This window comes from Notothenia rossii, assembly GCF_949606895.1.
Source record: "Notothenia rossii genome assembly, chromosome: 5".
NCBI lineage: Eukaryota > Metazoa > Chordata > Actinopteri > Perciformes > Nototheniidae > Notothenia > Notothenia rossii.
Window position 1 is genome coordinate 57,403,833 of NC_136903.1, and position 25,782 is coordinate 57,429,614.

At 40.9% G+C, this 25,782-nt stretch overlaps 2 protein-coding genes across 6 annotated transcripts in view; both read right to left on the reverse strand.

Moving 5' to 3' along the window:
- The window catches only part of LOC307039719 (uncharacterized protein), a 74,954-nt gene that overhangs the window by 3,362 nt on the left and 45,810 nt on the right, over nucleotides 1–25,782 (reverse strand). Inside the window, exons 1-14 of one of the 5 annotated variants that reach the window (XR_013808324.1) lie at nucleotides 12,574–13,089; nucleotides 12,091–12,198; nucleotides 11,685–11,748; nucleotides 11,358–11,419; nucleotides 10,989–11,052; nucleotides 10,664–10,725; nucleotides 8,883–8,946; nucleotides 8,551–8,612; nucleotides 8,004–8,206; nucleotides 7,405–7,564; nucleotides 6,516–6,622; nucleotides 5,150–6,274; nucleotides 5,005–5,083; nucleotides 4,805–4,925 (exon numbers count right to left, since the gene is read on the reverse strand). Coding sequence is in view for 1 of the 5 variants with exons in the window: in XM_079682058.1 (XP_079538184.1) it covers nucleotides 6,203–6,274; nucleotides 6,516–6,622; nucleotides 7,405–7,564; nucleotides 8,004–8,206; nucleotides 8,551–8,612; nucleotides 8,883–8,946; nucleotides 10,664–10,725; nucleotides 10,989–11,052; nucleotides 11,358–11,419; nucleotides 11,685–11,746 (918 nt within the window). In the remaining 4 variants the exon portion in view is untranslated. Of the gene's footprint in view, nucleotides 1–4,804; nucleotides 4,926–5,004; nucleotides 5,084–5,103; nucleotides 6,275–6,515; nucleotides 6,623–7,404; nucleotides 7,565–8,003; nucleotides 8,207–8,550; nucleotides 8,613–8,882; nucleotides 8,947–10,663; nucleotides 10,726–10,988; nucleotides 11,053–11,357; nucleotides 11,515–11,684; nucleotides 11,749–12,090; nucleotides 12,552–12,573; nucleotides 13,090–25,782 lie in introns of those variants that run through there. The other 4 variants (XR_013808322.1, XR_013808325.1, XM_079682058.1 and 1 more) reach the window with 4 other exon arrangements.
- On the reverse strand, nucleotides 21,523–22,839 carry LOC307038845 (protein FAM200A-like; the record flags this gene model as incomplete). Its single annotated transcript, XM_079680521.1, has 1 exon — nucleotides 21,523–22,839. The coding sequence occupies one exon, from the start codon at nucleotides 22,837–22,839 to the stop codon at nucleotides 21,523–21,525; it is 1,317 nt and encodes a 438-aa protein (XP_079536647.1).

A 25,782-nucleotide genomic window follows, 5' to 3' on the forward strand; every position in this document is an offset into this window, starting at 1 on the left:
ATAATTAACATTAATAGAACGTTATATTGATAAATTACTCACTAAACTTACGATTCATTTAACTTATTTTCTTCCAAAAGTTAATTACCCAAAGCCTCTGTGCAACCCCTTCTATTTACATGTAATGGTTTAGTCCTGCCTCCAAACGCGTGCAGCACCAGCACTTGCAGAGAATGAAAGTATGTGAGGAGGGATGCTAGTACTTAGCCTAAATACATGTGTTGTACCATGTTTCAACAACCAACAAAGTCAGGCTCTAAGAAAAGAAGAGAAAGGAGAGAAAGACAAGAGAGAGGGACTAAAGGGCGACAGTATGTCACCCAGTTTTTCACAAGAAAAGGTGGGTGTGGTCCATTGGTGGAAATTATTCTTGTAGCTAATGTTTTTTTTTTACTAAGCTGACATTAAGTACTGTTAATATCTTTACAGAAAATTCAGAGGTCTTTAATTTCACTGCTCTTTTAGCTGACATTTAAAAGGCATGGTAGGTAATTGACTTCAGAAACGCTTTTTGTTATATTCCATGGAATGCTCTTAACATCCTGATAGCAATGAATATATTAAATGCTTTGACAATAAATACATACAAAAATGTCCTCTATGTAAGCCGTGGCGCTGTAAAAAGCACGACCAATCATCTGAGCCGGCCCGGCTAAAATGAATGGACCTGCCTGTCAGCCTTCCATCTGTCAGGGTGTCCGCGGGGTCTTAAAAAGTATTAAAAGTTGATAAATCAATTTAGCAAAAATTAAGGCTATTAAAAAGTATTAAACGGCATTTTCCAAGGTGTTAAGAAGGTTCACAGCAACGACAACATGAAACACCCTTTAATTTACTGAAACGACATGTCGGGAAACCCCACAAGGCGGCCCCATGCATAGCGCGCCCTAAAATGCTGCTTATTATTTTAAGTTTCGTTGCCTTACTCCGCTCTGTGTGGGGGGGGGGGAATAAACGACTACGGTAACGGGTCCCAAGGTGGGTAGACCGGCATACGCAACGCTCTGGGGGTCCAACGGCTCCGTGTGTGCTCTATATGATCATTTTCTGATAACGATGAAATAGCCCGCCTCCCTCTCCCCACGTCTCCTGTTGCTGCTGGGCTGTCAGAAGAGGGGGAGGAAAAGAGAGGCAGTCACCGTTTATTAAATATTCTTATAAATATTCTTATATTATTATACAGAGAAAAGAGTCGTTATCAATTTGTTTTAAAGCTCAATAAATAACAAAGAAGACCTCTGACCGGCACTTTTCTAATTTTGTACGGAAGATTTAAACTTTAAGGGACATGTTGACCGGCGGAATTTTTTTTTTACGGAAACTGCCGCACGGTCCCCTCGTTCCTTGGGAGAGGCGGAGAGGTGGGTGTTTTTCATCTGCTGGTGGACTACCTGAGAGATACAGCAGGAGAACACGCCGTCCACCGCGGAGAATAAACAGAAGGGCAACCATGGCAACCATGCTTCGGGGTCTTCTTCGCTGCTTTTGGTGTATTTCGGGCGGCAGCAGCGCCACTTACAGGCCTGACATATGTACTACATCGTTTCCAGCATTTTCAGCGGTCTAGTGTGAACGGACACGTTAATGAATCGAATGCGTGTGAACGGAAGCCTTTTTTGCACTTGCGTATGCGTTTTACCGTATTCGTCCTTGTGGGGCTGGGTTCTAAGCCAAACTATATCCGGTCACAGAGATCTGCTATTTTAAAGTAAAGTCAACACATATAGACCCTAAATATAGTCTATATTAAGAACGAGAAAAGTCTTAACATATATATCCTTTTTTGTAAACATATGACAAATGTGTGAGGGTGATGACGTCAGAGCATCGTCCTATGTGCCAGGGCTTAGCCCCGGACAGCCCCAGCCCAATTTAACCCCTGGGTATTTGTGAGGGAACTCCTATATGGCATTACCCCGCTGAAGCTCACCAAAGTTTAACATATTTCATAGTTCAAAGTTTTGTCAATTGTTTTGTTTATTGGTCAAATACTGGTTTCTAATGGTGTCTGAGGAGTTTTACTGGAATGAAAGAGCACAGAGTCTACAGAAGCAAAAAAGCAGCATACTGCATTAAACATGACCTTCACAGAGAGGTTGAAGTTCATGTGGAGAGGAGGCTTCAGTAGTCTGTCTGCACTCTGTTTAGTTGTGCTATCTTACAATCAATATAGTCAATGTGAGGTAAAGTGTGTCGCCAACGTAACCGGTTAGGACTCAAAGTTGCGATGAGGTCTTAAAATTTATGGAAAGGGTCTTAAAAAAGGTCTTAAAAGGTATTAAATTTGACTTCATGATTCCTGCATATACCCTTATCTGTGCACAAACTTATCTCGTGCCCTCATTGGTCATGTGCGCTTTCGTGTGTGTTGGAGGAGGGGCTCTGTAAGGAACTCTGAAGGAAGGGGCAGATTTTTTTCGGTTGTGTATTTTCAAATTCTCGCGCACTCTAGGTGGTTTCTCCATTCTTACCTACCCTACCTTTAATAAATGCAGGCACATTTTTAGCGCCTATTCATACTAAATCAGTTGTCCCTCCACCTGGTGCCAGGTCCAACAGATCCATCTTTAGGCTCAGCAGCCCTGTCCCCCCAAAAGGCTGAACCTGAACCACCTTTTCTTCAAACTGAGGGAGGTGAGCAGCATTGTGTTGAATGACATGCCACTTAACATATCTGAAGGGAGACTGGAATACAATATATATATAACAAAAAGCTAACATCTAATTTAAATTATACATTTCAAACACAGTATTTTCCCACATAGCCAATGATCTATATAAAACAAAAAACTGCTTTTAGTCTATTTAGGATGATGGACAGTTTGAAGCATTGAGTGATCAGTCTGTAAACAAAATGTTGATCACCGACATTTTGGTTATGATATTAATACTAATGTTATTATATTAAAGCAGGGGAGGGGCCCAATGTGATATATTTTCATGGGGCCCAAAATCCCTGGCGGCGCCCCTGCCGATCATAGACGCATTTGTTTGTCTTTTTGCTAGAAACGAGTTGGCGACACTAAGACTGCAAGATACATTTTTGTAGCAATAATACATTACCTTTCTCTTTCTCAACTCGGAGGGAAGTCACTGTCATATGCCTTGTTAACACTCCGATAATGCCTCTCCACGTTACCTTTCTTTGGCAGAGCGACGCTTGCTTTACAAATAAGGCAAATAACCTTTGAATGTGACATCACAAAAAAACATTCTCCCTCCCATTCTGGGTGGAAGTGGTATGTCTTTAGCTTTTTGCTCGGTCCCGCACTCATTTTGTTGTTTGTCTCTTGTTTGTATCTTAAACTTAATTTGAGTTTTCCCAGCACTTGACTGATTTTGTATCGCTTTGCATTCTGGGTTAACCTCTTAAGCCCTGAGCCTGTTTTTCAGGTTTCAGGCTCGAAAATGCCACTAACACAGCAAAGACTATATCTTCACTTCTAAAAGGGTTAAATTAATAATCTTTTCTCTCAAAGCAAGGTTACATCTGTGAGCTGGATGTAGAAGTGTCAGAATCAATCTAGATGTTTTATTTTAAAGTAAATTCAGATGGAACATAGTAAAAACTTGTAAATTCTAATGTCCGCCTAAAAAAAAAAACATTACTTATAGTGAAAACCACCCTTGAATGATGGGTTAGTAGACTAAAAGCTTTTGAATCCAAATTATAACATAATAAGTACCCTATATCAAGATTGATGCAAAACAAGTGAAATTTGACCTTTTTAGAGAGGTTTAGAAAAATAAAGTCCAGAAGGACAGGGTAATTTGGGAACCCTCGGTTCCATTTGACCTTTTTCACTGTAAAAATCATTTTATTACTTTGAATTATCACTATAGGTATTCATTCCATCCAAATACAACTGTTGTGAAAAAACATACTCTGTTATCCTCTTAGGCCCCACAATGCTAACAGTGAGCCTCTGGATTAGCCCAGAGCGAAAAATGCTAACCTATTACTGCACCGAAAATCACTCCTAGCTCCCTTATTACTTATCCTAGCTGCACATCCAACACATCGTTTATGATCGTAAAGACACAGAATCTAACGGTGCCCACTTCAACACTGAAAGATACAAACTCGCGACGTTATCAACAAAAAACGTACATCAAAACAAGTGGTGCTAGGTAGCCCACAATGCTAACAATGGCTTCCCTTCGTCTTTGTCTGGTCCAAACTGGTCTTCAATGGCATTAAAACGATAACAACGATGATGTAGTTAATCCATAGGTTAATATCCAATGTGGCTGTGTCCCCTTTGAAATGTTCTGATAATCTATAAGCAATAAAACTGCAATTCCGTTATCTGGTGTCCGCTCCGTGCACTCTGGGTCCTGCAATTCCTGCTTCCTTACGTAGTAAACAATAAGTAAAGTCTGCTGCGTAAAGTCCTTACGCTGGCTGGCATTCTTTATACTTTACGAAGGACCATATCTCTGCATCCCATTGATCGATTTGGGTGATTTACACCTTTTTTACAACTATTACATCCAATAGAAGCGATGGGCAGTTCCCAAATCCATGTAAACATTACCATTGCGGACGTAATAGAGAAGCAAACGAAGCATATCTGAAAGTACAAGCCTGGACGGCAAAACTTTATACCCAGTATATTGCCATAAATATGATGGTGGATTATCAGTAAAAAATTCTACGTGACACAAAGACAATTGGATTAACCTTGAGCGGCGTTTTTATTCCGTTGAACACATCTTTTGATCACAAATCAAAAAAGGTAAGACGTAATTATTGTAATATTTTTGAAACCGGATGTTGTTTACTTTCTCTTTTCTGGCTGATAGGGGGGGGGGGGGGGGGGGGAATGATGACCAGAGGTGGGGAGAGTGGTTACGGCGCCCCAACTTTTACAGCTAAGCACTGCCACAGAGCCCACCAGGAAGGGAGAATGTTTATGGCACCCCTGGAAAGAGGTTTAAAATGACTTGTGAATGCTTAAGTTTATTGAATGAAAAGTTATCTATGGGGAAATTCATACATACCAGCCTGTGCGGCCAGTTGCAGCCACAGAGCCCACAGGGAAGGGAGAGAGAGACTCAACAATCCCACCGCCAAATCCTACTGTGACATGAATAACAGTCAATACACCAAAGGAACCAAGCTGAAGGTGAGACAACGGCAACTCACCAATAGTTGCAACACAGCAAGACCAGGGAGCCTCCGGCGGAGCAAATCCTCCTCAAAAGCACCGGGCGTCAGCTGCGCTAAGACAGAGTAGTGTCAAGCCGGGTGTTGCCCAGCTAACAATTGCACGTGGCTGCCACGTTACAGCCACGTGATGCTGTTGTTGTGACAACGTGGCAATTTACGTGGAGGCCACGTGATTTTGTATGGTTGAAATAACGTGGTCACCACATTGAAATGTAACGTTGAAATGTAACGTTCACACCACCTTTAGACCACTTTCTATTTGCAATTATATTTTCTTTCGATTAGCTTTAATTATGTCAAAGTAATCAACACAACTCAAATTTTAATAATACACTTCTTAGACAATTTTATTTGCATTTCAATGGTTCAAATGCATAATACATCATGACATGATTCAAATTGACAGATAGATATATATCAATAAGAAATTCCATAAACCCATAATTAATTTTAGGACATGTAGACAGTAGAATGATATTTTTTATCATATTTCTACAATTATGGACATTTAAATATTCTCTGCAAACTTAAGGTGTATAAGTAACCAGTTTAATTTGTATGTTCCTGAACAAAAGAACATAATGAAGCCATGGTCAAATGTAGTAACACAAAGAGGGATATAAATGATATCAATTGCAATCTCTTTATATGAAGGCATAACAGGTTTACCTAAACTACTTTCTAAGTACCTCAAGGAAATAACCTAACAATAGATAAAACATTGTCCAAGGTAATACAATAATAGCTGGCCAGCTGAACATTTGTGGCTTTCGAACCGAGACCTTGTAGACTAAATGAACATTTACGTTGGTGGCGCTATATGTATTTATTCAGTTATTATATATATGAATGGCAGTAACATGTATCTACTACGTAGGTGAATTTAAATGAAATAAAATATTTATTTATTCAGTTATTATATTTTTTGTACAAGCTGGCCGAAACGTCCGCCCCGACAAATATACCTGGCCAAAACGTTCGTTGGCCGAAACGTCCGTGCACCAATGACCAGGCATAATATGTGAAATGTTAATCTGAATCTGTATCTGTATCGACATCGACTGCAGATGCGACGCTCTTCCTTCTCTTTGCAGCAGGTTCCTAAAAAGCAAGAACGCACATTAGGGAATACATGGTATATTAGAAAATAAAATCCTTAATTGTTCCTAATTGATGAGTAGTGATAATGATAACTAACTTTGTGAGAATGCAAAGATTTAAGTACTGATGACACATACTATATGTCAAAGTGGTACATTTATGTGATATGTAAATGCTTTATTGACAGACATTTGGAGAGATGGACCAAATATTTAAGTAAGTCACTAGAATCCACTATCACCTTGTATTTTGGCCCTCCTTTTTTCTTCGGTGCATATTTGAGATTTTCGGACAGTTGTTCCTCCACCTCGGAAGCCTTGGCTTTAGGATGGTTTTTCAAGCATGCTCCTGTAGGAAAAGTAGCACAACACTGCTAACCCCAAGCAATGCACGGAAGAAAGGAAGAGTAACAAGTATATGTACTGGTGAAAGAATTAACACTAAAACAACTATTCCTCACAAATCTAAACTAAATAATCCTAAGGCAGTTTTATATTTTAATATTTGTAATTAGAATGGTATTCACAGACGAACACAGGATACATCCCCCAAATCTTTACTGGCACCAAATATTCAAGACGGCCAGACAAATGGGTTTCTTGCTGAACCATTTCCCTCATTATCATGATCACCCACTGGGGACCAGTATCTCGCACTTGGGACCAATATCCCCATTAGCGCCGATGTAGGATCAATATCCCCCATTATCACCCACCTGGGACCATTATCGCTAACCGAGATGATTACCCCCCATGAACAGCTGAAAAATTTACGCGGTAGTATGGCCAAACCCCGGAGAAAATTAAGAAAATCCAAGATGGCCACAACAATAAAGATATAAAAATAGAATCAGCACCAAAATCATGAGGGTTCTTGGCCCATGGATGACCAATACTCATACAAATAAGTACATTAGAATGTCACATAGTTTTTGAAAGATCCACTAACGAAGATGCAGACTCAGACACGTACCCACTCATGCACATGAAACATAACATCCCCAAAATGGTCGTTTCGGTTATAATAAATGATAATCAACATGTTATATTGAGTATCTCTGGAGTGCATCAGGCGAGCTTCATAAAATACTGAAGAAGCAATTGCATGCCATTTATGACTTAAACACTTACTGATGAGGACCTTGGTGACCGACAGGTCAATCAACGCATTCTTGCCCTTCTTTCCCTTGAGGCTATACGTTGACCATAAGGCATTGGTTCCCAACTTGGAGAGCATCCTCCGGATGGTGTCTCCGATGTTGTGGCCACCCAAGGAAGTCATATAGCATGTCTGCAATGTAGATAATTAGTTTTCTTAGTAAAAAACCCTTGAGTACATCCAAGTGAAAATGCTAAATTGTCAGATATATATTACAAAGGCAGCATTGAATATAACTAATACAGTTTTGAAATAATTCAGTGGTCCCAATTATGTCTATCTATCTATCTATCTATCTATCTATCTATCTATGCCTGCCTGCCTGCCTGCTGCCTGCTTAGGTGCCTGTCTGCCTGACTGTCCGTCTGCCTGCCTGTTTAGCTGTCTGTGTGCCTGCCTGTCTGTCTGCCTATCTGTCTGTATACCTGTCTGTATGTGTGCCTGCCTGCCTGCCTGCCTGTCTGTCTGTCTTGGTGTCTGCCTATCTGTCTCTTTGGAAGATGGAGTTACTTCTTCATACAATTTAAGCGATTCTTAACAAAATAAGTTTTTCTTTCACAATGGAACATACCAATTGTCTCTTGAAGGCCTTATCTGTAAGCCTCTCACAAAGCCTATCCAGCTCCTCAGTACTGCTGACAGGGTCTGGTAGTACATCGTCCAACTCCTCTCCTGCTGCTCTGCTGGCACTTGTCAAGAAGCGCAGCATTCTAAGGATTTCCCCCTGTGACTCTTCAAGGTTTTGCATACGCATCAGCATCCTGCTCTGGAATCCTGTAGCAAGATAACAAGATTCCACATTTTTAAATACTATGCTTAGAATTTGCATCTATTCACCCACATACATGTATAATGCATTAAGGCAATTGCGACAAATGATTCATTACATTTCATGTTGCGTTGAAGTTAAACACATATTTCAAGCAACGGCAAGTGCTAGATCCCAAGCTAAACGTAAATGGAATGAGAAAAAAATGCGAAAAGGATGCCATAATCATCAATCAATTTGTCTCAAAAGAACACAATGTTTAGAATGAAGAAATCAAAATTGAATATTTTCTGGATCACAATTTTGAAAGATATTCTTGAAGTAAAACTGTTACATTAGGCTTTGTTACCTGTTGGCTCACTTTCAGGATTTATTGCAGCAGATGTAGAAGCTCTGGGTGTTGTGGGGGTGCTGAAAACATAACATGAAATTATTACTTCACTGCAGTACATGCCAACAGTAAGCCATAGTTACATGGCATGAGTAGTAACAGAGATTCGCTACAGCTTAATATCAGATTGGTCTAATGTACTACATGTACTAGTCTAAATGCTTTAGCACAGGGTGACTGTACCAATGAATGGCCTAGACCAATCATGGTGAGCAATGAGATATACAGTACATGTACGTACTACTCTCAGTAAATACTTGGGTAAAACTACAAAGCCTCAGATTCCTTACCTGGTATGGAAGGGTTGCTTTCCTCCACGATGATCCTCAGACAGTCGTGCACTTGAAGTCATCACTGTATACAGAGATAGTAATGTCATTAATTTATAAATGTCTATATCAGAATACTTAAATTAATATAAAGTGAAAGGCTAAATGGAGCAAAGTGAAAACAGTGGTGCCCCTTTTGAGTGACCTCATTTTAAGACCACCTCTCTTGGGAGACCACTACAGCAGTGTGCGAAAAAGTACACGTCCCACCGTCCGGGACGTGTTATTTACAATATCGGACAAGTAGATATTTCAATTGACTTGTCCGGCGGACAAGTGACGTTTTTCGCCCTGATTTATTGATAAATTCAGTTTACAAAAGGCAGAACTCATTCGCAAATTGTCAGTGTCCGCCATTGTTTGTTTAGAAATGTTAGTTTCGGTTCTGCTTGTCGATTCCTAAGGGAATGCATCTCGCCGCTTTCTGTACAGTTAGGGCGGGGCGGGGCAGCGCTGGAAGTGTAGCACAGTGGCAGGGTTGGGAAGCAAAACTATGTTCCGAGTAGGAACAAATAACAATTGTCCGGTACCGGGATTAATAAGAGTTGTGGGGACAGGAGGCGAGGCCGAGCCCCGCGGACCACAGCTCTCTCTCTCTCTCTATTCTCCGGATCAGCTGTTCGCTGCATGGTGCAGCTCAGCGTCTCTCTCTCTTTCTACACACAGCGGATCCGCTGCCCGTTTAACAGCCTCATCTTTTTCAAACTTTCTTATGTTCTTTCTCTAATACGTAATGAAGGTTATTAAGCGTTTTAGCTCCTGTGTTGTTAATATTGACCGCCATTTCCTTTATGAAGTGAAGCAGCCTCCCTGTGTCCTCGCGCTGTCCTCACATCCCCGGACCCCCAGACTCGGAGGAGCACAGGGATGTCAGTATTGTTTATGAAGCAGGGTATAGAAAGTACATTATTGAAATGAAAATACTATTTATTTACTTTTACAAACAGTGAGCAGCTGGGCAGCTGCAGCATGTAATACACATGCGTCTTTGAGTTGTAGAAAAGCGCTAGGCCTTATTATTAGGCTACTAATAAGTAGCCTAATAATTAATTATTACTTATTATTATAAGCTATTATTATTAGCCTATTATCATTATATTTAAGGCCTAGCGCTTTTCTACATAAGCAGGTATCAGGCAGGTTGCAGTGTAACATCAGAGGAGACTGGGCCAATTGTACATTCTCAAACTGCACCACTTAGAACTAACTAAACAATGCAGAGATTATTTTTATATAATTGTATTCAATAACCATAAGAAATTAAACAGTATGAAGTGATTTGTAAATAGGAATACAGATTTGACTTAATGTTTTCATAAATATATTTTTCTCCCACTTTATCATGGGACTTATTTTTACCCTCTCAAAGAACCGAAAATAACCAGAATCGAAAAGCAGAACCGGAATCGTTCGAATCCAAACGATACCCAACCCTATGTGTGAAAATGTAAAATACGATGGCGAAGAAGAAGATTCCAGTGGCCCCAATTTTTGTCCATTCTGGACAAGTGAAAAATGTATTCGGACAAGTAAATTGCCAAACTCACTTGTCCATGGACAAGTACTCTCTAAAAACTTTTTCTCACACTGTACAGCATGCACCAATGGCTACACATCCCGTGCTATCAATTTGTCTCAAAAGAACACAATGTTTAGAATGAGGAAATCACAATTGAATATTTTCTGGATCACAAATTTCAAAAATATTCTTGAAGTAAAACTTTTACATTAGGCTTTGTTACCTGTTGGCTCACTTTCAGGATTTATTGCAGCAGATGTAGAAGCTCTGGGTGTTGTGGGGGTGCTGAAAACATAACATGAAATTATTACTTCACTGCAGTACATGCCAACAGTAAGCCATAGTTACATGGCATGAGTAGTAACAGAGATTCGCTACAGCTTAATATCAGATTGGTCTAATGTACTACATGTACTAGTCTAAATGCTTTAGCACAGGGTGACTGTACCAATGAATGGCCTAGACCAATCATGGTGAGCAATGAGATATACATGTACGTACTACTCAGTAAATACTTGGGTAAAACTACAAAGCCTCAGATTCCTTACCTGGTATGGAAGGGTTGCTTTCCTCCACGATGATCCTCAGACAGTCGTGCACTTGAAGTCATCACTGTATACAGAGATAGTAATGTAATTAATTTATAAATGTCTATATCAGAATACTTAAATTAATATAAAGTGAAAGGCTAAATGGAGCAAAGTGAAAACAGTGGTGCCCCTTTTGAGTGACCTCATTTTAAGACCACCTCTCTTGGGAGACCACTACAGCATGCACCAATGGCTACACATCCCGTGCTATCAATTTGTCTCAAAAGAACACAATGTTTAGAATGAGGAAATCACAATTGAATATTTTCTGGATCACAAATTTCAAAAATATTCTTGAAGTAAAACTTTTACATTAGGCTTTGTTACCTGTTGGCTCACTTTCAGGATTTATTGCAGCAGATGTAGAAGCTCTGGGTGTTGTGGGGGTGCTGAAAACATAACATGAAATTATTACTTCACTGCAGTACATGCCAACAGTAAGCCATAGTTACATGGCATGAGTAGTAACAGAGATTCGCTACAGCTTAATATCAGATTGGTCTAATGTACTACATGTACTAGTCTAAATGCTTTAGCACAGGGTGACTGTACCAATGAATGGCCTAGACCAATCATGGTGAGCAACGAGATATACATGTACGTACTACTCTCAGTAAATACTTGGGTAAAACTACAAAGCCTCAGATTCCTTACCTGGTATGGAACAGTTGCTTTCCTCCACGATGATCCTCAGACAGTCGTGCACTTGAAGTCATCACTGTATACAGAGATAGTAATGCAATTAATTTATAAATGTCTATATCAGAATACTTATATTAATATAAAGCGAAAGGCTAAATGGAGCAAAGTGAATACAGTGGTGCCCCTTTTGAATGACCTCATATTTAAGACCACGTCTCTTGGGAGCCCGCAACATCATGCACCAATGGCTACACATCCCATGCTATTGAACCTCTTATGAGAGACCACCCTTTATGACAGATCGGTTTGGCTTGGCAGATGGGGTGGTCTCTCAAGAGGACCAATGTATATCATTACTTGAAACCGTTTTTTTTTTTAAATATGAAGACAAATGCACAATGTCAATAGTCCTAAATACCTGATCTTGTGTCACTGTTAGGACACACAGGAGACTGGATTCTATGCCCAGAAATAGACCTGGAAGGGGTACTGGTACTTGGTGATATCGCTCTCGGTGCAGAACAGCCTTAAACAGAATTTAATGAGTGTGGTTATCGATAAAACATTATTAATGCATTTTTGATTAGGACATGAAAGCAATACTTTATTTTCACTGCAAGAAGATACTCCCAAAATATCAATTTACCGGTACTGATCTACCTGGTACTGCATAAATGTCTGTACCAAAAAGTAATCATTGTTCTATAGGTCAAAATAGCCCATAGTTAGCCAGTTAGATACTGTGTTTAAGAAAAGGTTGGACCTCCTGGGAATAAAATTAGCATACAAGCAAATGCTGTTTTTTTTCTTTTGTGACTCAAGCTTCATGTTGAAACTAAAATAATTGAAATTAACAGTTGAGGATATAGCTCTACTTGATCCTTGGGCCAACCTCATTTACCATTTGTCCGTTGAGGAGGTGTTGGTAGCTCGGCCAGAACTAGAGCAGGGACACTGTCACTTGCCTCCAGTATCTCCCCTTCTTCGTCTGTATTAACATTATTTAATAAAGATTAACAGGTGAAGTGAAGCACCACATTAAATGACATTTAATAAAGAAAACTGAAAGGGTTAATATTTCTTATTCCGTTGAACTGTTTTTCTATTAATTTGTTCCCATAGAGTACGTTCGTCTATTAACTGGGTAGTCGCTATCTATTGAAAAGTCGGGACATATCTCAACCAGATATAGATCTCCCACGGATTTAATGTAAGCTTTGTTCACACAGCCCAGCGGCCCTGCTGAAAAAAACAACATGGAGGCCGAGTCCGAGATTAGGCCACACATGAGGCCACAAGGCACCTGCTTAATTTCGGCAGAAAAAGTGTAAAATATGCTGAGAGCTGTGCATAGAACACTCCCCCATATGTTCATGACCCGAATTACAAAACTTTAAAAAAGGATGGCTTCCTTACCTGCAAGTACTATATATTGACAGTTCTTGACTTGAATAAAAAAAACGCGGTTTAGGCCTAACGTTCCAGAGATTGACAGCGTGTCCTCGTTTTCGCAGATCCGTTTAACCGTTTGTAGGTCGCTGAACGGCATTAATTTTAACCAGCGCTAGTGGGGGCATCGAGGGACAGGAAAGGGTGTCGAACTGGGAAAAACGATCGAATAACTGTCTGTTTTGCAAAATACATCCCATCTTCTGGGAGAATAGATGGATATTTGAGGGACTATATAATTTGTATGCGTATGGATCGACCAGGATGTGAAGTGGTAAATCCAGAACACTGAGAAAAGGCGCGAACGAAATTTGCCGTGATTGGTTGAATTCTTAGGCTGGTGAGAGCATATACAGTTATAAACATCAACCAGTAGCGTGGCGTGGGGAAAAAATTAGGGGAAGCCAATAATACGTCCTTTCTTTTGGGTCGGGGGTGTGGTGGTCAATGTAATAACGTAACCAGATGAGTGATTACAGCACCCGGTATCATTTTACACACATTTGTATCATACAGATGCAGGACTTACACACGCCTGTTATCTGACCGACAGGTCCGCACGCACTCTCCAGCCGAAACTCTAATAAGCATTCATTCACAAACTAAATCAGGAGACCTTTAACGTTTTACGTCCGGTTCGCTCCTTTGTTCCTCGCTGTACACAGCTCCAGTTTGGGCATTGGCCTGTCATCAGATTGTATTTGTTGTTGCTGCTGCAGCGGAAGTTTAGTACAATTATTTTTGATTAAATACTCCGAATCTCCACCCTCCATAATTGCACTTGCTTCAGTTGCTTGCTACTTTCTAACGGCGGTGAGAGTGGTGCAGTGACGCTATCTATCTTCTATCGATTAGATTTATGATTTGAAAATTATAAAAGTAGGCCAGACATGTGGATATTATCCGACTGAACAAAACGTGCATTTACCTAACAGGTTCGTTTTCCACTGACTTTTTTTCGAGCTATTTTCCAAAATCCTATGGAGAAATCCCATTGCTATTTTGTCGAGGGAAACCGAGCGCAGCTTACTTCCGCTTTTTGGGACGCGTCACTGCACCACTAAATTGATGCGATTTGATTGGATTGTGAGGCAAGGGAAGCCAGCTGCCTCTGGCTTCCCTTGGCATGGCCCTGACCAATCGCAGGTTGGCAGGGGCATGACGTGAGCCTCATCTGATTGGTCAATCCCTCCATTTTTTTTCACCAAGGGAAGCAAATTTCGGCTGGCCTCCTCTCGCAACAGAGAGTGCAATCTACTGTTTCACCGTAACATCTAGAGGGGCGCTGTTTCACTCTTTGTAAAATACTCAATGTGAATGGGGGAGAGACGGGCCGGCAGCAACATACAACAAAGAATTTCCGAAACTAAACGAAGTGTTTTTATTTATTTATTAAAATTATAACTACAATCCGAAAAAACAGGGGAAGCCTGGCTTCCCTTGGCCTCCAGGAGAAAACGCCACTGACATCAACAGCAACAAATGGACGAACAATATTCAACTACATAATAGAGTAGACTCCATCTATTTGCATACAAATCATATGTATGTGCACCCACTTGCATGGAAAGGAAAACGTTATATTTCAACGTGGCCACAACGTGGTATTTATACGTTATATTTCAACGTGGCCACAACGTGGTATTTTCTTTGTAAAACCACCCAAGTAATATTTTTTGCACAAATTACTATCCTTCAAACTCATATTCTGACAAAAAGGAAATAAATAAATAAATCTATAACATTAAACAAAATAGGTATTTTTAGACGGGTGCTTGTGGTGAACCACAACGTTGGGGCCACGTGGCTACCACGTTGTGCACACTTAGACGGGTGCTTGTGGTGAACCACAACGTTGGGGCCACGTGGCTACCACGTTGTGCACAGTGCCACCAAACTACCACTTTTAGGCCACGTGGTGGCAACGTGGCGTGTTAGCTGGGTGCTTGTGTCCATGAATAAAGGACAGAATGCAAGATGCTTTACCTGTCTGGCAGAGAGTGCGATGCGCGAGCTGCCACGCCAAACAATCTACGCGGCCACGCCAGGCTGAAGCCACAACGGAGAAACAGAGGAGGAGGGATTTGTCACCTCCACTTAAATAGCAGGTGCGCTGGCATGGTGCAAAGCAGCGTCACAGAGGGAGGAGACATCCGGTCACACCTGGATAGTGTTTTACTTCTCTCTCTCTCGCCATACTTGCTCTATCACTCTAGTTTCTTCCAATTGTGCACTTGAATTACATAACATACTTATGATACACCAGAGTTAGGTGATCTTAAAACAAGAAATCTAGCTAGCTAGCTAGTGATCGAACCATAAACTGTACACTCATAGTCCTTATAGTCCTCACAAACCTTGGATATTGGGGAAAAGTAAAAGTGTGCGCCACTCAAATATTGCTAAAATCAATTTTTGCTTTAGATAGTTAACATTTCATACACTTTATAACCGGTTATTGTTTTAATTATTTGTCTCTTGCCATACTAGTTATTTCACTCTCTCTTTCTTCACATTTTAGGCTACTTTTCAGTAATGTGTTTTATATTGATACCTTCCTCTCTGTTCTTCTTCCCCTCTCTGCAATCCCTCTTTATTTTCTCCCTCTTTAGTGAATGTAATTATTGCCTAAGAAGCTCTGCACTTAACAGCGCTGGCTCCCTGGGTTCTGACTATTTAATACAAGATATATATAAAACTTTCCGGTTAAAAACAAGCTTAATAGAATAAAGTATACTGAGGTTGAAAAAAATAGATGTGTAACATGGTGGTGTTTTAGAGAAAATGAAGTTACATTGGAATGGGACAGCTATGTTGTCCCTTTGCATGCAACACACAAAAGCATTAAGGGGTGGGAATTAAGAAACAACTTTTAGCCAACTGCACTTTTTAACACTAGAACCGCCAGAGGTCGTTGTATCAGTGGCGTTTTCTCCTGGAGGCCAAGGGAAGCCAGGCTTCCCCTGTTTTTTTGGATTGTAGTTATAATTTTAATAAATAAATAAAAACACTTCGTTTAGTTTCGGAAATTCTTTGTTGTGTGTTGCTGCCGGCCCGTCTCTCCCCCATTCTCATTGAGTATTTTACAAAGAGTGAAACAGCGCCCCTCTAGATGTTATGGTGAAACAGTAGATTGCACTCTCTGTTGCGAGAGGAGGCCAGCCGAAATGTGCTTCCCTTGGTGAAAAAAAATGGAGGGATTGACCAATCAGATGAGGCTCACGTCATGCCCCTGCCAACCTGTGATTGGTCAGGGCCATGCCAAGGGAAGCCAGAGGCGGCTGGCTTCCCTTGCCTCACAATCAAATCGCATCAACTTAGTGGTGCAGTGACGCGTCCCAAAAAGCGGAAGTAAGCTGCGCTCGGTTTCCCTCGACAAAAAGCAATGCGATTTCTCCATAGGATTTTGGAAAATAGCTCGAAGGTCAGTGGAAAACGAACCTGTTTGGTAAATGCAGGTTTTGTTCAGTCGGATAATATCCACATGTCTACCCTACTTTTATAATTTTCGAATCATAAATCTAATCGATAGAAGATAGATAGCGTCACTGCACCACACTCACCGCTGTTAGAAAGTAGCAAGCAACTGAAGCAAGTGCAATTATGGAAGGTGGAGATTTGGAGGATTTAATCAAAAATAATTGTACTAAACTTCCGCTGCAGCAGCAACAACAAATACAATCTGATGACAGGCCAATGCCCAAACTGGAGCTGTGTACAGCGAGGAACAAAGGAGCGAACCGGACGTAAAACGTTGAAGGTCTCCTGATTTAGTTTGTGAATGAATGCTTATTAGAGTTTCGGCTGGAGAGTGCATGCGGACCTGTCGGTCAGATAACAGGCGTGTGTAAGTCCTGCATCTGTATGATACAAATGTGTGTAAAATGATACCGGGCGCTGTAATCACTCATCTGGTTACGTTATTACATTGACCACCACACCCCACCCCAAAAGAAAGGACGTATTATTGGCTTCCCCTAATTTTTTTCCCACGCCACGCTACTGCGTTGTATACCTTAAACTGCCAACGGGTCAGATGTACCCGCTATTGATTTTCAAGGTACAATGTTCTTTTATTTATCATACAGAACATTGAGTTTTGATCGCACAGGGATGAAACTTATACCAATAGAATCTGTGGACTCTCAGCTTTTCATATGATATCGTTTTTGCAGATTGCATGAAGTATAACATATCGCTACCAGTGCTGATTTAAACCCTTGGTGTTAGACTTGTGTTTTGTTTAGGTTCAAATCTCTCTATCTATAACTATCTATCTGTCTATCTCTCTCTCTCTATACGGAACCACAGTAGACAAAAGGCGTTGCTATAGCAACACGTCATGTTTACGCTGCATTTTCTATGAGGTAAATATTACCCGCTAGGGTATAAAGGGCATTTCTTTTGGCGATTTTTTCAATCTGACTTCATATTGACAATTTTTAACAACAGAGATTGCTACTTTCAGGAAAAGTCATGGACTGGGAGACTTGAATATTTTATTGAAAAAAAGTTACATACAATCAAAAAACAGCTGCGGTTAAAATTGACCCGTTGGCGGTTCTAGTGTTAAGGACACAAGTTTTAAGGAGGTTCACACACACACTGGCCATTTGACCTTTGAGCTACAGGACAACCTTTCCAGCGACCGTGTTGAGATGATGAGGAGGAGGAATGAGCTTCCTCGGCTCCCCCCTCCTGCTTTTCAATTCCCCTCGCTGTGGGTTTGTACGGCAAAACACTGAGGAAAATTCCTTCTCCGTGACATTCTCACAGATGCTGGCTCACCCCAATGGGTTTCCCTGCAGGTTCTCTTGGGAGAATGATTTGTTTCTGTGTCTTTCTCCATTTGTCTTCACTGTGCGCTGGCAAAAGAAAGATGCCATTGAGCAATATTCTCAGTTTGTCTCCTCTTTTCTTCATTCTACTTGTTCTTTTTTTATTTATGGCTTCATAATCCTTTAGAATACAAATGCTGTTCACTTAGTTGTAACAGAGTTTCCATTTGTATATCATATATTTAGAAAACTGTGGTTTTGTTGATGGCGATGTCAATGGAGTGTCAATGATGATACATTTAAACATGAAAACTCTTAATGCAGCTCCCAATTGAAAGGAACTAATTTGACTTTAAATATTTTCAAAGTAACAAAGGACACATGAAAGTCAAATCCGATCTTCAGTTCCTCCAATAACCTGCAAAAAAAAACCTTTGTGGCTATTTGTTTTTATTTTTAGATGTTTCTGGTTAGGTTGCTACTGGTAAAGCTGACACAGCATAAGTCTGCCATCAAAATGAAGAAAGGGCTATCAAAGCGAATAATGTATTTTCTTTTAAAATAACTCAGAAACCCTAGGGTTTGTCTCTGTGGACTTACAGTACAGGAGACCAGCATGATGTTATATCTGGCATGTTAGAAGTAATTAGATACTGGAGATTCAGATTCCTGCATCTCCAGTTCAGGGTAAATTTCACAGTAATGGACCTCTGGCTGTACATTTTCAAACAGTTTATACTAATGGAAATCAATAATTTGGCGCAACATATTATAATATGCCAACCTCCTTTAAGAGAATATGATTAAAATCCAAGAACCCTGCAGTGGTGTCTTATTCATGCTAGTAGTTTTCTAGAAAGACATAGAAGACTGTCAAATTCCCTGATGGACTATTCAGAACTGCATCTTCAACAATTTAGTGACATCTTATACTCTGTACTAACAAAGGCTTGATTTCCAATTACATTGGATGGATGAAAGGCAATAGTTCCTTACTAAACATCAATAACTAGTTTCTCAGTAATAATTAAATGGTACAAAATATTTAGAGTAGTCAATAAACACACTAGTTTATATGGAGGTCAAGACACCTGGTGGAAAGAAAAACTCCCACAATGAGCAGTTAAAGAACGGTTGGCGAGTTTGTTTGATTGCACTATATGGCAACCTTTTCTTTACCTCTAAAATTAAATATTTGTACGTTTAACTCACTTGTATTCCTGCAACTTAGTTTTTTTTAAATGTGTCTTCATTTTCATGTGGTGTTGATTTAAAACCACATTTGTGCATAAGTTCATTTCTTATGTTGTTGTTATGCTTTTATTTGTCTTTCCATAGTCCATATGTGCCTTTTTATCTATTCTTATGTGTGCCTTTTATCTATTATTGTAATATTATATTTTATTATAATGTTATGTCTGATGTGAAGCACTTCGATAAAACCCTCTGTTTTTAATATGTGCTATATAAATAAAGTGGATTGGATTGGATGTTCCTTTTTCTTCCTCCAAAGTGTTACGTTTTTTCTGTCTTATCTTGTTCTAATCCCCCTCCTCTGACTACCTTATCTCCTAGTGTTTCCTTTCACAATTGGATTGCAAGGAATATGCTTTGTTTCTGCATAATTGTGCTAGCTCTCTGTGTGTGATGTAGTTCCTGTCCGCATACACTGTGTGTGTGTGTGTGTGTGTGTGTGTGTGTGTGTGTGTGTGTGTGTGTGTGTGTGTGTGTGTGTGTGTGTGTGTGTGTGTGTGTGTGTGTGTGTCCACCCTGCTGTTAAAATGCCATCTCAATGAGCGGCTCGAGGAGGAGAATTGGAACCAGGCTCATTCATTTCAGAGGACTGGGATTGTGGGGAGGAAACAAGAGAGAGGAGGGAAGAAGGAGCTGAAATGGGAAGAAGATGAAGGAGAGGAAATGGAGCGAAGAGGATGGATAAGTCAGTATGTGGTCGGGAGGAAGGAAAAGAGGTGGAAAGAAAGGAAAATGGAGAGGAAATCAAAGCTAAAGGTAGGGGAAAGGTGGATAGAAAATATAGGATGAGAAAGGGCTATAAAAAAGACTGAAAATTCAAGGAGTGAAAAGTGACAAGCTGAAGGAATCAGCGATGCATTCATCCAGAGTGCCTCAACCATTTTCTGCAGTTCTCTCCTATTTTACATCCTGTTATCGATTTCCACAAGATTCAGAGGCATAACAGCAAGGGTCGTATACTAGTTGCTTGTAAAATACATTCTTCTGTACATGTATGATGTAACCACACTGGGCCAAAAATGTAATTGTGACCTGTCCTCACAAAATCAGTAATTTCGACCCCAAAATACATTTTGAGTTACGAAGTTAGAAAAAGGTTTCCAATGATATCCTTTCTGGTTTTTTTATCCAAATATTTCAAATAAGATGATAAATGTTACCAAGACGATTATGAGAAAAAGGCCTTCAAAGTTTACCACCACTGGATTAGCTATGATTCTTAAATCTTTATTTGTCTTGTGAAGCTTGATAGCAGACTGTCCCTTTCATAATGTTCAACAGTCAGCAGATGGATGACTGAGATCCATATTGTCTTGAGAAGGCTCACTGATTTTAAGTCTGTATTTCCAGAGGAAACACACAGACAACATACCACTTGCCCCTGCCTTTAAGTCTGCCGCTCGTCATCATATATTCAAGCTTCAACGCTGTATCATCTGTATTTGGTGATAATGTTTTAATATTCTGAAATCCAAGGCTTTGATTTTAATACAATCAGACGGAAATCCCCTGTCTCGGACCCTGCCATGTAACAATCAGCCTTTCATTCGTTATTTTAAAGGTCCCCTATTATACTGTCTTTCATCAATATATTATAGGTCTCGGAAATATACAAACATATCTCTGAAGTGTTTGGCTCCAAACACCAAACAGATCATGCATTGTAGCATCCCATAATCCCCTCTGTTTTAGCCCAGTTTCAAAAGTGCTGATTCTCTGTCTGTTACTTTAGATGAAAATAAGGAGCCACTCCCCACACCCCTCTGAGAGTTATGTGGTTAAAAATAACAAAATGGTGCTCTAGGACAAGGGTTCCCAAACTTTTCAGCCCGCGACCCCCAAAATAACAGTGCCAGAGACTGGCGACCCCCCACTATCACGTGGTGACTGGAAGAAAAAATAAAACGTGTGCACAGGACGCACGCACTAAGAGGCGTATCCAAACACGCGCATAACGACAACACACAAGAACAGAACAGCCTGACAACCATGATATCATTTTACATATAGCAATTTAATATAAGATAACAGCAGAACTCCTGAGTCAAAGTAATCTCCATGTGAATTAGGAGTGAACATTGTTGCGGTGCAAACTTTAAAAGACATAAACTGTAGTAAACATATGAACATTGTTGCGGTGCAAACTGTAAAAATACATAAAGGCAATAAACATATGAACATTGTTGCTGTGCAAACTTTAAAGACATAAAAGGTAATAATAACTAATAAACATATGAACATTGTTGAGGTGCATATTTACATTTGGGGAATACGCTATGTTTCAGCATTAATCTCACCTAATGAGACGGGTGGGCAATATGCATGGAGCACAGCAAATCCATCCTGGGCTTAATTTTGGAGACGGCCACTCAGAGATCATCCTCCACGTTTAGACGAGATCTGTATTTGTTTTTTATGTATGTCAGTGCCGCGAAAGTCTTTTTGCACAGGTATGTGGAGCCAAACGGCGTCAGAACGTCCATCGCGGCCTTGGAAAGCTGTGGGTATTCCCTCTCGACTGAAATACAGAACTCAGCAAGCGTCTTCGCATTAAAAGCTCTCTTTAATGTGCGGTCACTTGACAGTTCAGTCAGTGCGTCCTCCATGTCGGATGACAGACGACTTGCGGTCGTTAAGGTAAATGGTGATCTTATCCAGTCATATTTTTCCGGAGCTGCTTCCTCTGGGAAATACTTGTTAAAGTGTTCCAGGAGGGCTTGCAGGTAGGTAGTGATAGACTTCTTCACAGAGTTAACACTAAGATCATTTTCCTCTATGAATTCCTCCAGCTCAGGAAACATGTCAATCCTGCCCATTTCAACTCGCGCAGTCAAGCGATCCACTTTCCTCTTGAATGCACAGATTTTATCATTCAAGGACATGATGCTTGTGTTTTCACCTTGCAATGACAGGTTAAGTCCGTTCAGTCTGTCAAATATGCAAGACATGTATGCCAGCCTTGTTAACCAGTCAGGGTCTGTCAGGTGGTCAGCGAGCTGGGACCCATGCTCCGTGAGAAATAAGCGCACCTCGCCCCGCAGTTCATACAGGCGGCTGAGAACATTTCCCCTTGAAAGCCACCTGACTTCTGTGTGGAACAGCAGGCCCTGATGCTCCGATCCCAGTTCGTTGCAGAGATACAGCCTGGTATTGAGTGGACGGGAGTTTATGTAGTTGACCATTTTTATCGCCGTCTCAAGAACACTTTTAAGCTCTGGGTCAAGCGTTTTACTCGCTAGAGCTTCTCTGTGGATAATACAGTGCGTAAAGATAACGTGGGGCGCCACTTGTAAGACTCTTGCTTTTAGTCCTCTATTTTTCTCCAGCATTGCTCCAGCACCATCTGTACACACACCGATGCACTCATCCCAAGACAGTCCCTCTTCTTTTATTTTGTTGTCAAGTTTTGTGAAAATGTCCTCGCCTGTGCACTTTAGCTCCAGCGGGGTGCAAAACAGCATGTCCTCATCAAGTTTTCCATCAAAACTGTATCTGGCGAAAACAAGCAGTTGGGCAGAGTTTGACATATCTGTGGATTCGTCTAACTGTAAAGCATATTTCCCTTTCTTCACTCTGTCAATCAGCTGACACTTGATATCCTGGGCCATGTCCGTGATGCGCCGGGATATGGTTCCGTCAGACAGCGGCACTGCTTCTAGCTCCCGTGCCTGTTTATCCCCATGCATTGCCCTACTCATAGCGATAGCAGCAGGTTTAATTAGGGTTTCCCCGGTTGTGTGAGGCTTTTTTGCCTGTGCAATTACATATGCCACCTCATATGATGCCTTTTGAGCCTTGGTAGGGATTGTTGCTTGGTTAGTTATAACTTTCTTTTGGCCTTGCAATTCTCTCTGCTTTCGGCGGAAAAAATCTGCTGGTTTAGTAGCAAGAGAGGGGTGCTTCGTGTTTAAATGTCTGAGCATTTTTACGGGCTTTAAGCTCTCATGTGCAAGAACCTCAGTGCAGGGGCGGCGCCAGGGGGGAGCTAGGGGGTGCTGAAGCACCCCCCAGAATTGTCAAAGCACCCCTTAAGCACCCCCAAGAAATATGTGTTTTTTTATTTATTTATTTATTTTTTAAATAAAATTATATTATTATTTTTATTAAATTAAATTAGAACAATTATTGATTACATCAATGCAAATGTGAAACAAACTCATTTTTGACCAAAAACATAAAGCCAACACAGGTGATATGATTAGGCCAATGGCCAGCACCCATTAGATTTTTGACCTACCCATAGGCTAAATTACTTTGTGACACTTGAGTGACTTCCTGTTAGCTAGAGCGCCAAATTATTAGCTAACGTGGATGTTGAGCAAAGTGAAAAATTGATCGTTTTTTAGTCCTAAAACGTCCACGTCTAAGAGAGAGGGATTCTGAATCTGCACATAATAGGCATCGTGAGGCAGAGGCTGAAGGTGTCACGGTCACTGACCAGGAGGAGGACCAAGAAAAGCCGTGGGAGGATGGAGATGAGGAGGAAGGAGCTGAAATGCCCGGCCCCGCGGCTGCACCTGCTACTGCTGCGGAGGAGGACATAAGTAACAATCCCCAAGAGGGCCCAAGACGGCCAATTCTTCAAAAATACCCCACACGGCCATTTGGAAATCAGCAGAGATGTTTCTATAAAGGCTGGATGGATCAACATGTATGGTTAGAATACAGCGTGTCCAAAGACGCAGCGTTTTGCTTTGCTTGTCGGCACTTTTCAAAACGAGTGCACGGAGTGCAACCAGCATTCATCTGCAACGGGTTCAACAACTGGCGAAAAGCATCAGCGACTCTGATCACTCATCATGAAAGTGCGGCGCACAAGTTTGCTATGGAAAAATGGAGTGAGTTTAAACAAAAACAGACAAGTGGCTCAAAAATAGAAAACATGATTGACAAGGGACATTCAGCTTTGGTTATGGAGAACCGAAAGTACATGCAGGCTGTGGTTGAAAGCCTTCGCTATACTGCTTGTCAGGGAATCGCACAGCGAGGTCACAGCGAGGGTGGGGACTCCTCTAATAGGGGTAATTTTATCGACCTTTTGCACCTCATCAAAATGTTTGATCTTACAGTGGATAAAAAATTGGCAAGCAATCCATCAAATGCCAAATACACTCACCATGACATACAGAACGAATTATTTGATATAATGGCTGATATGATACGAAAATAAATAAGTGATGAGGTGGGGGAGGCAGAGTACTTTGCTGGTTTGGTGGATGAAAGTAAAGACATTAGTAAGAAGGAACAGATTTCAGTGATCGTGCGGTATTTACAGCCACTGACAGAGACGTTGCATGAGGAATTCTTGCATTTCACCCCAGCAGATGGGTTAGACGCAGACTCACTACTAAACAGCATAAAGCTTACACTCAGTCAGTGTAATATAGACATTAATGGTTGTGATGGCCAGTGCTATGACGGAGCATCTGTAATGTCAGGATGTAACAATGGAGTGCAGGAAAAGTTCAGGAAAGAAGTGCCACACAGGCAATTTATATACATTGCCATGCTCATAGGCTCAACTTGGTGCTGGTGGACTGTGTGCATAATGTCAACGCTGCAGCAGAGTTTTTTGAGACACTACAAATGCTCTACAAGTTTTTCTCTGGGTCAGTGGTAAACGGTCTGTTCACGAAAAAACAAAAGGAACTCCAGCCAACAGCACAGTGCGTAGAACTCAAGAAGCTGAGTGATACTCGCTGGGCATGCCAATATACTGCAATCTGGGCAGTCAAGAAAACTCTCCCAGCAATACTGGCTACCCTGCGTGACATCATCGCCCTGTCAAATCCACACCGGAGGACAGAGGCGAGAGCTCTCAGTGCAATCATGGACGAGACATTTGTTGTACATCTCATTATTTTCGAGGATGTATTCAGAACAACCAAGTTCATGTCGGATCAGCTTCAGTCCGCCACTTTTCAATCAATCAATCAATCAATGTTTATTTATATAGCCCAATATCACAAATGTTACATTTGTCTCAGTGGACTTCACAGTTTGTACAGAATATCAGTATGACAATACGACACCCTCTGTCCTTAGACCCTCACATCGTACAAGGAAAAACTTCCAGAGAAAACCCACAGTTTAAAGGGAAAAATGGGAGAAACCTCAGGGAGAGCAACAGAGGAGGGATCCCTCTCCCAGGACGGACAGACGTGCAATAGATGCCGTGTATAAATTGAAAAGATAATACATTTGCAACATAGGTAGTCCAAATGTTTGGAAATGCATGTGTGTATAATAGGAAGATGAATCCACGAGTATATCCATCCAGGACTTATGATCCAGGACCACAGCCACGACTCAAGATCCAGGACTCGCGATCCATGACACAGGACCGCAGGATCATCCATGACTCCGGATCCCGGCGTATATAGACACCAAAAAGAAAGACATTTGGGGAAGCTGGGTTAATCGGAACATGAGAGTACACAGGTATAGACAGAGAGAAGGAAGAAGTAAGATGTCCCCCGACAAACTAAGCCTATATCAGCAAAACTAGGGGCTGAATCTAATCAGCCCTAACTATAAGCTTTATCAAAAAAGAAGGTCTTAAGCGCACTCTTAAAAACGGATAGGGTGTCTGCCGTCCGAACACAAACTGGAAGCTGATTCCACAAAAG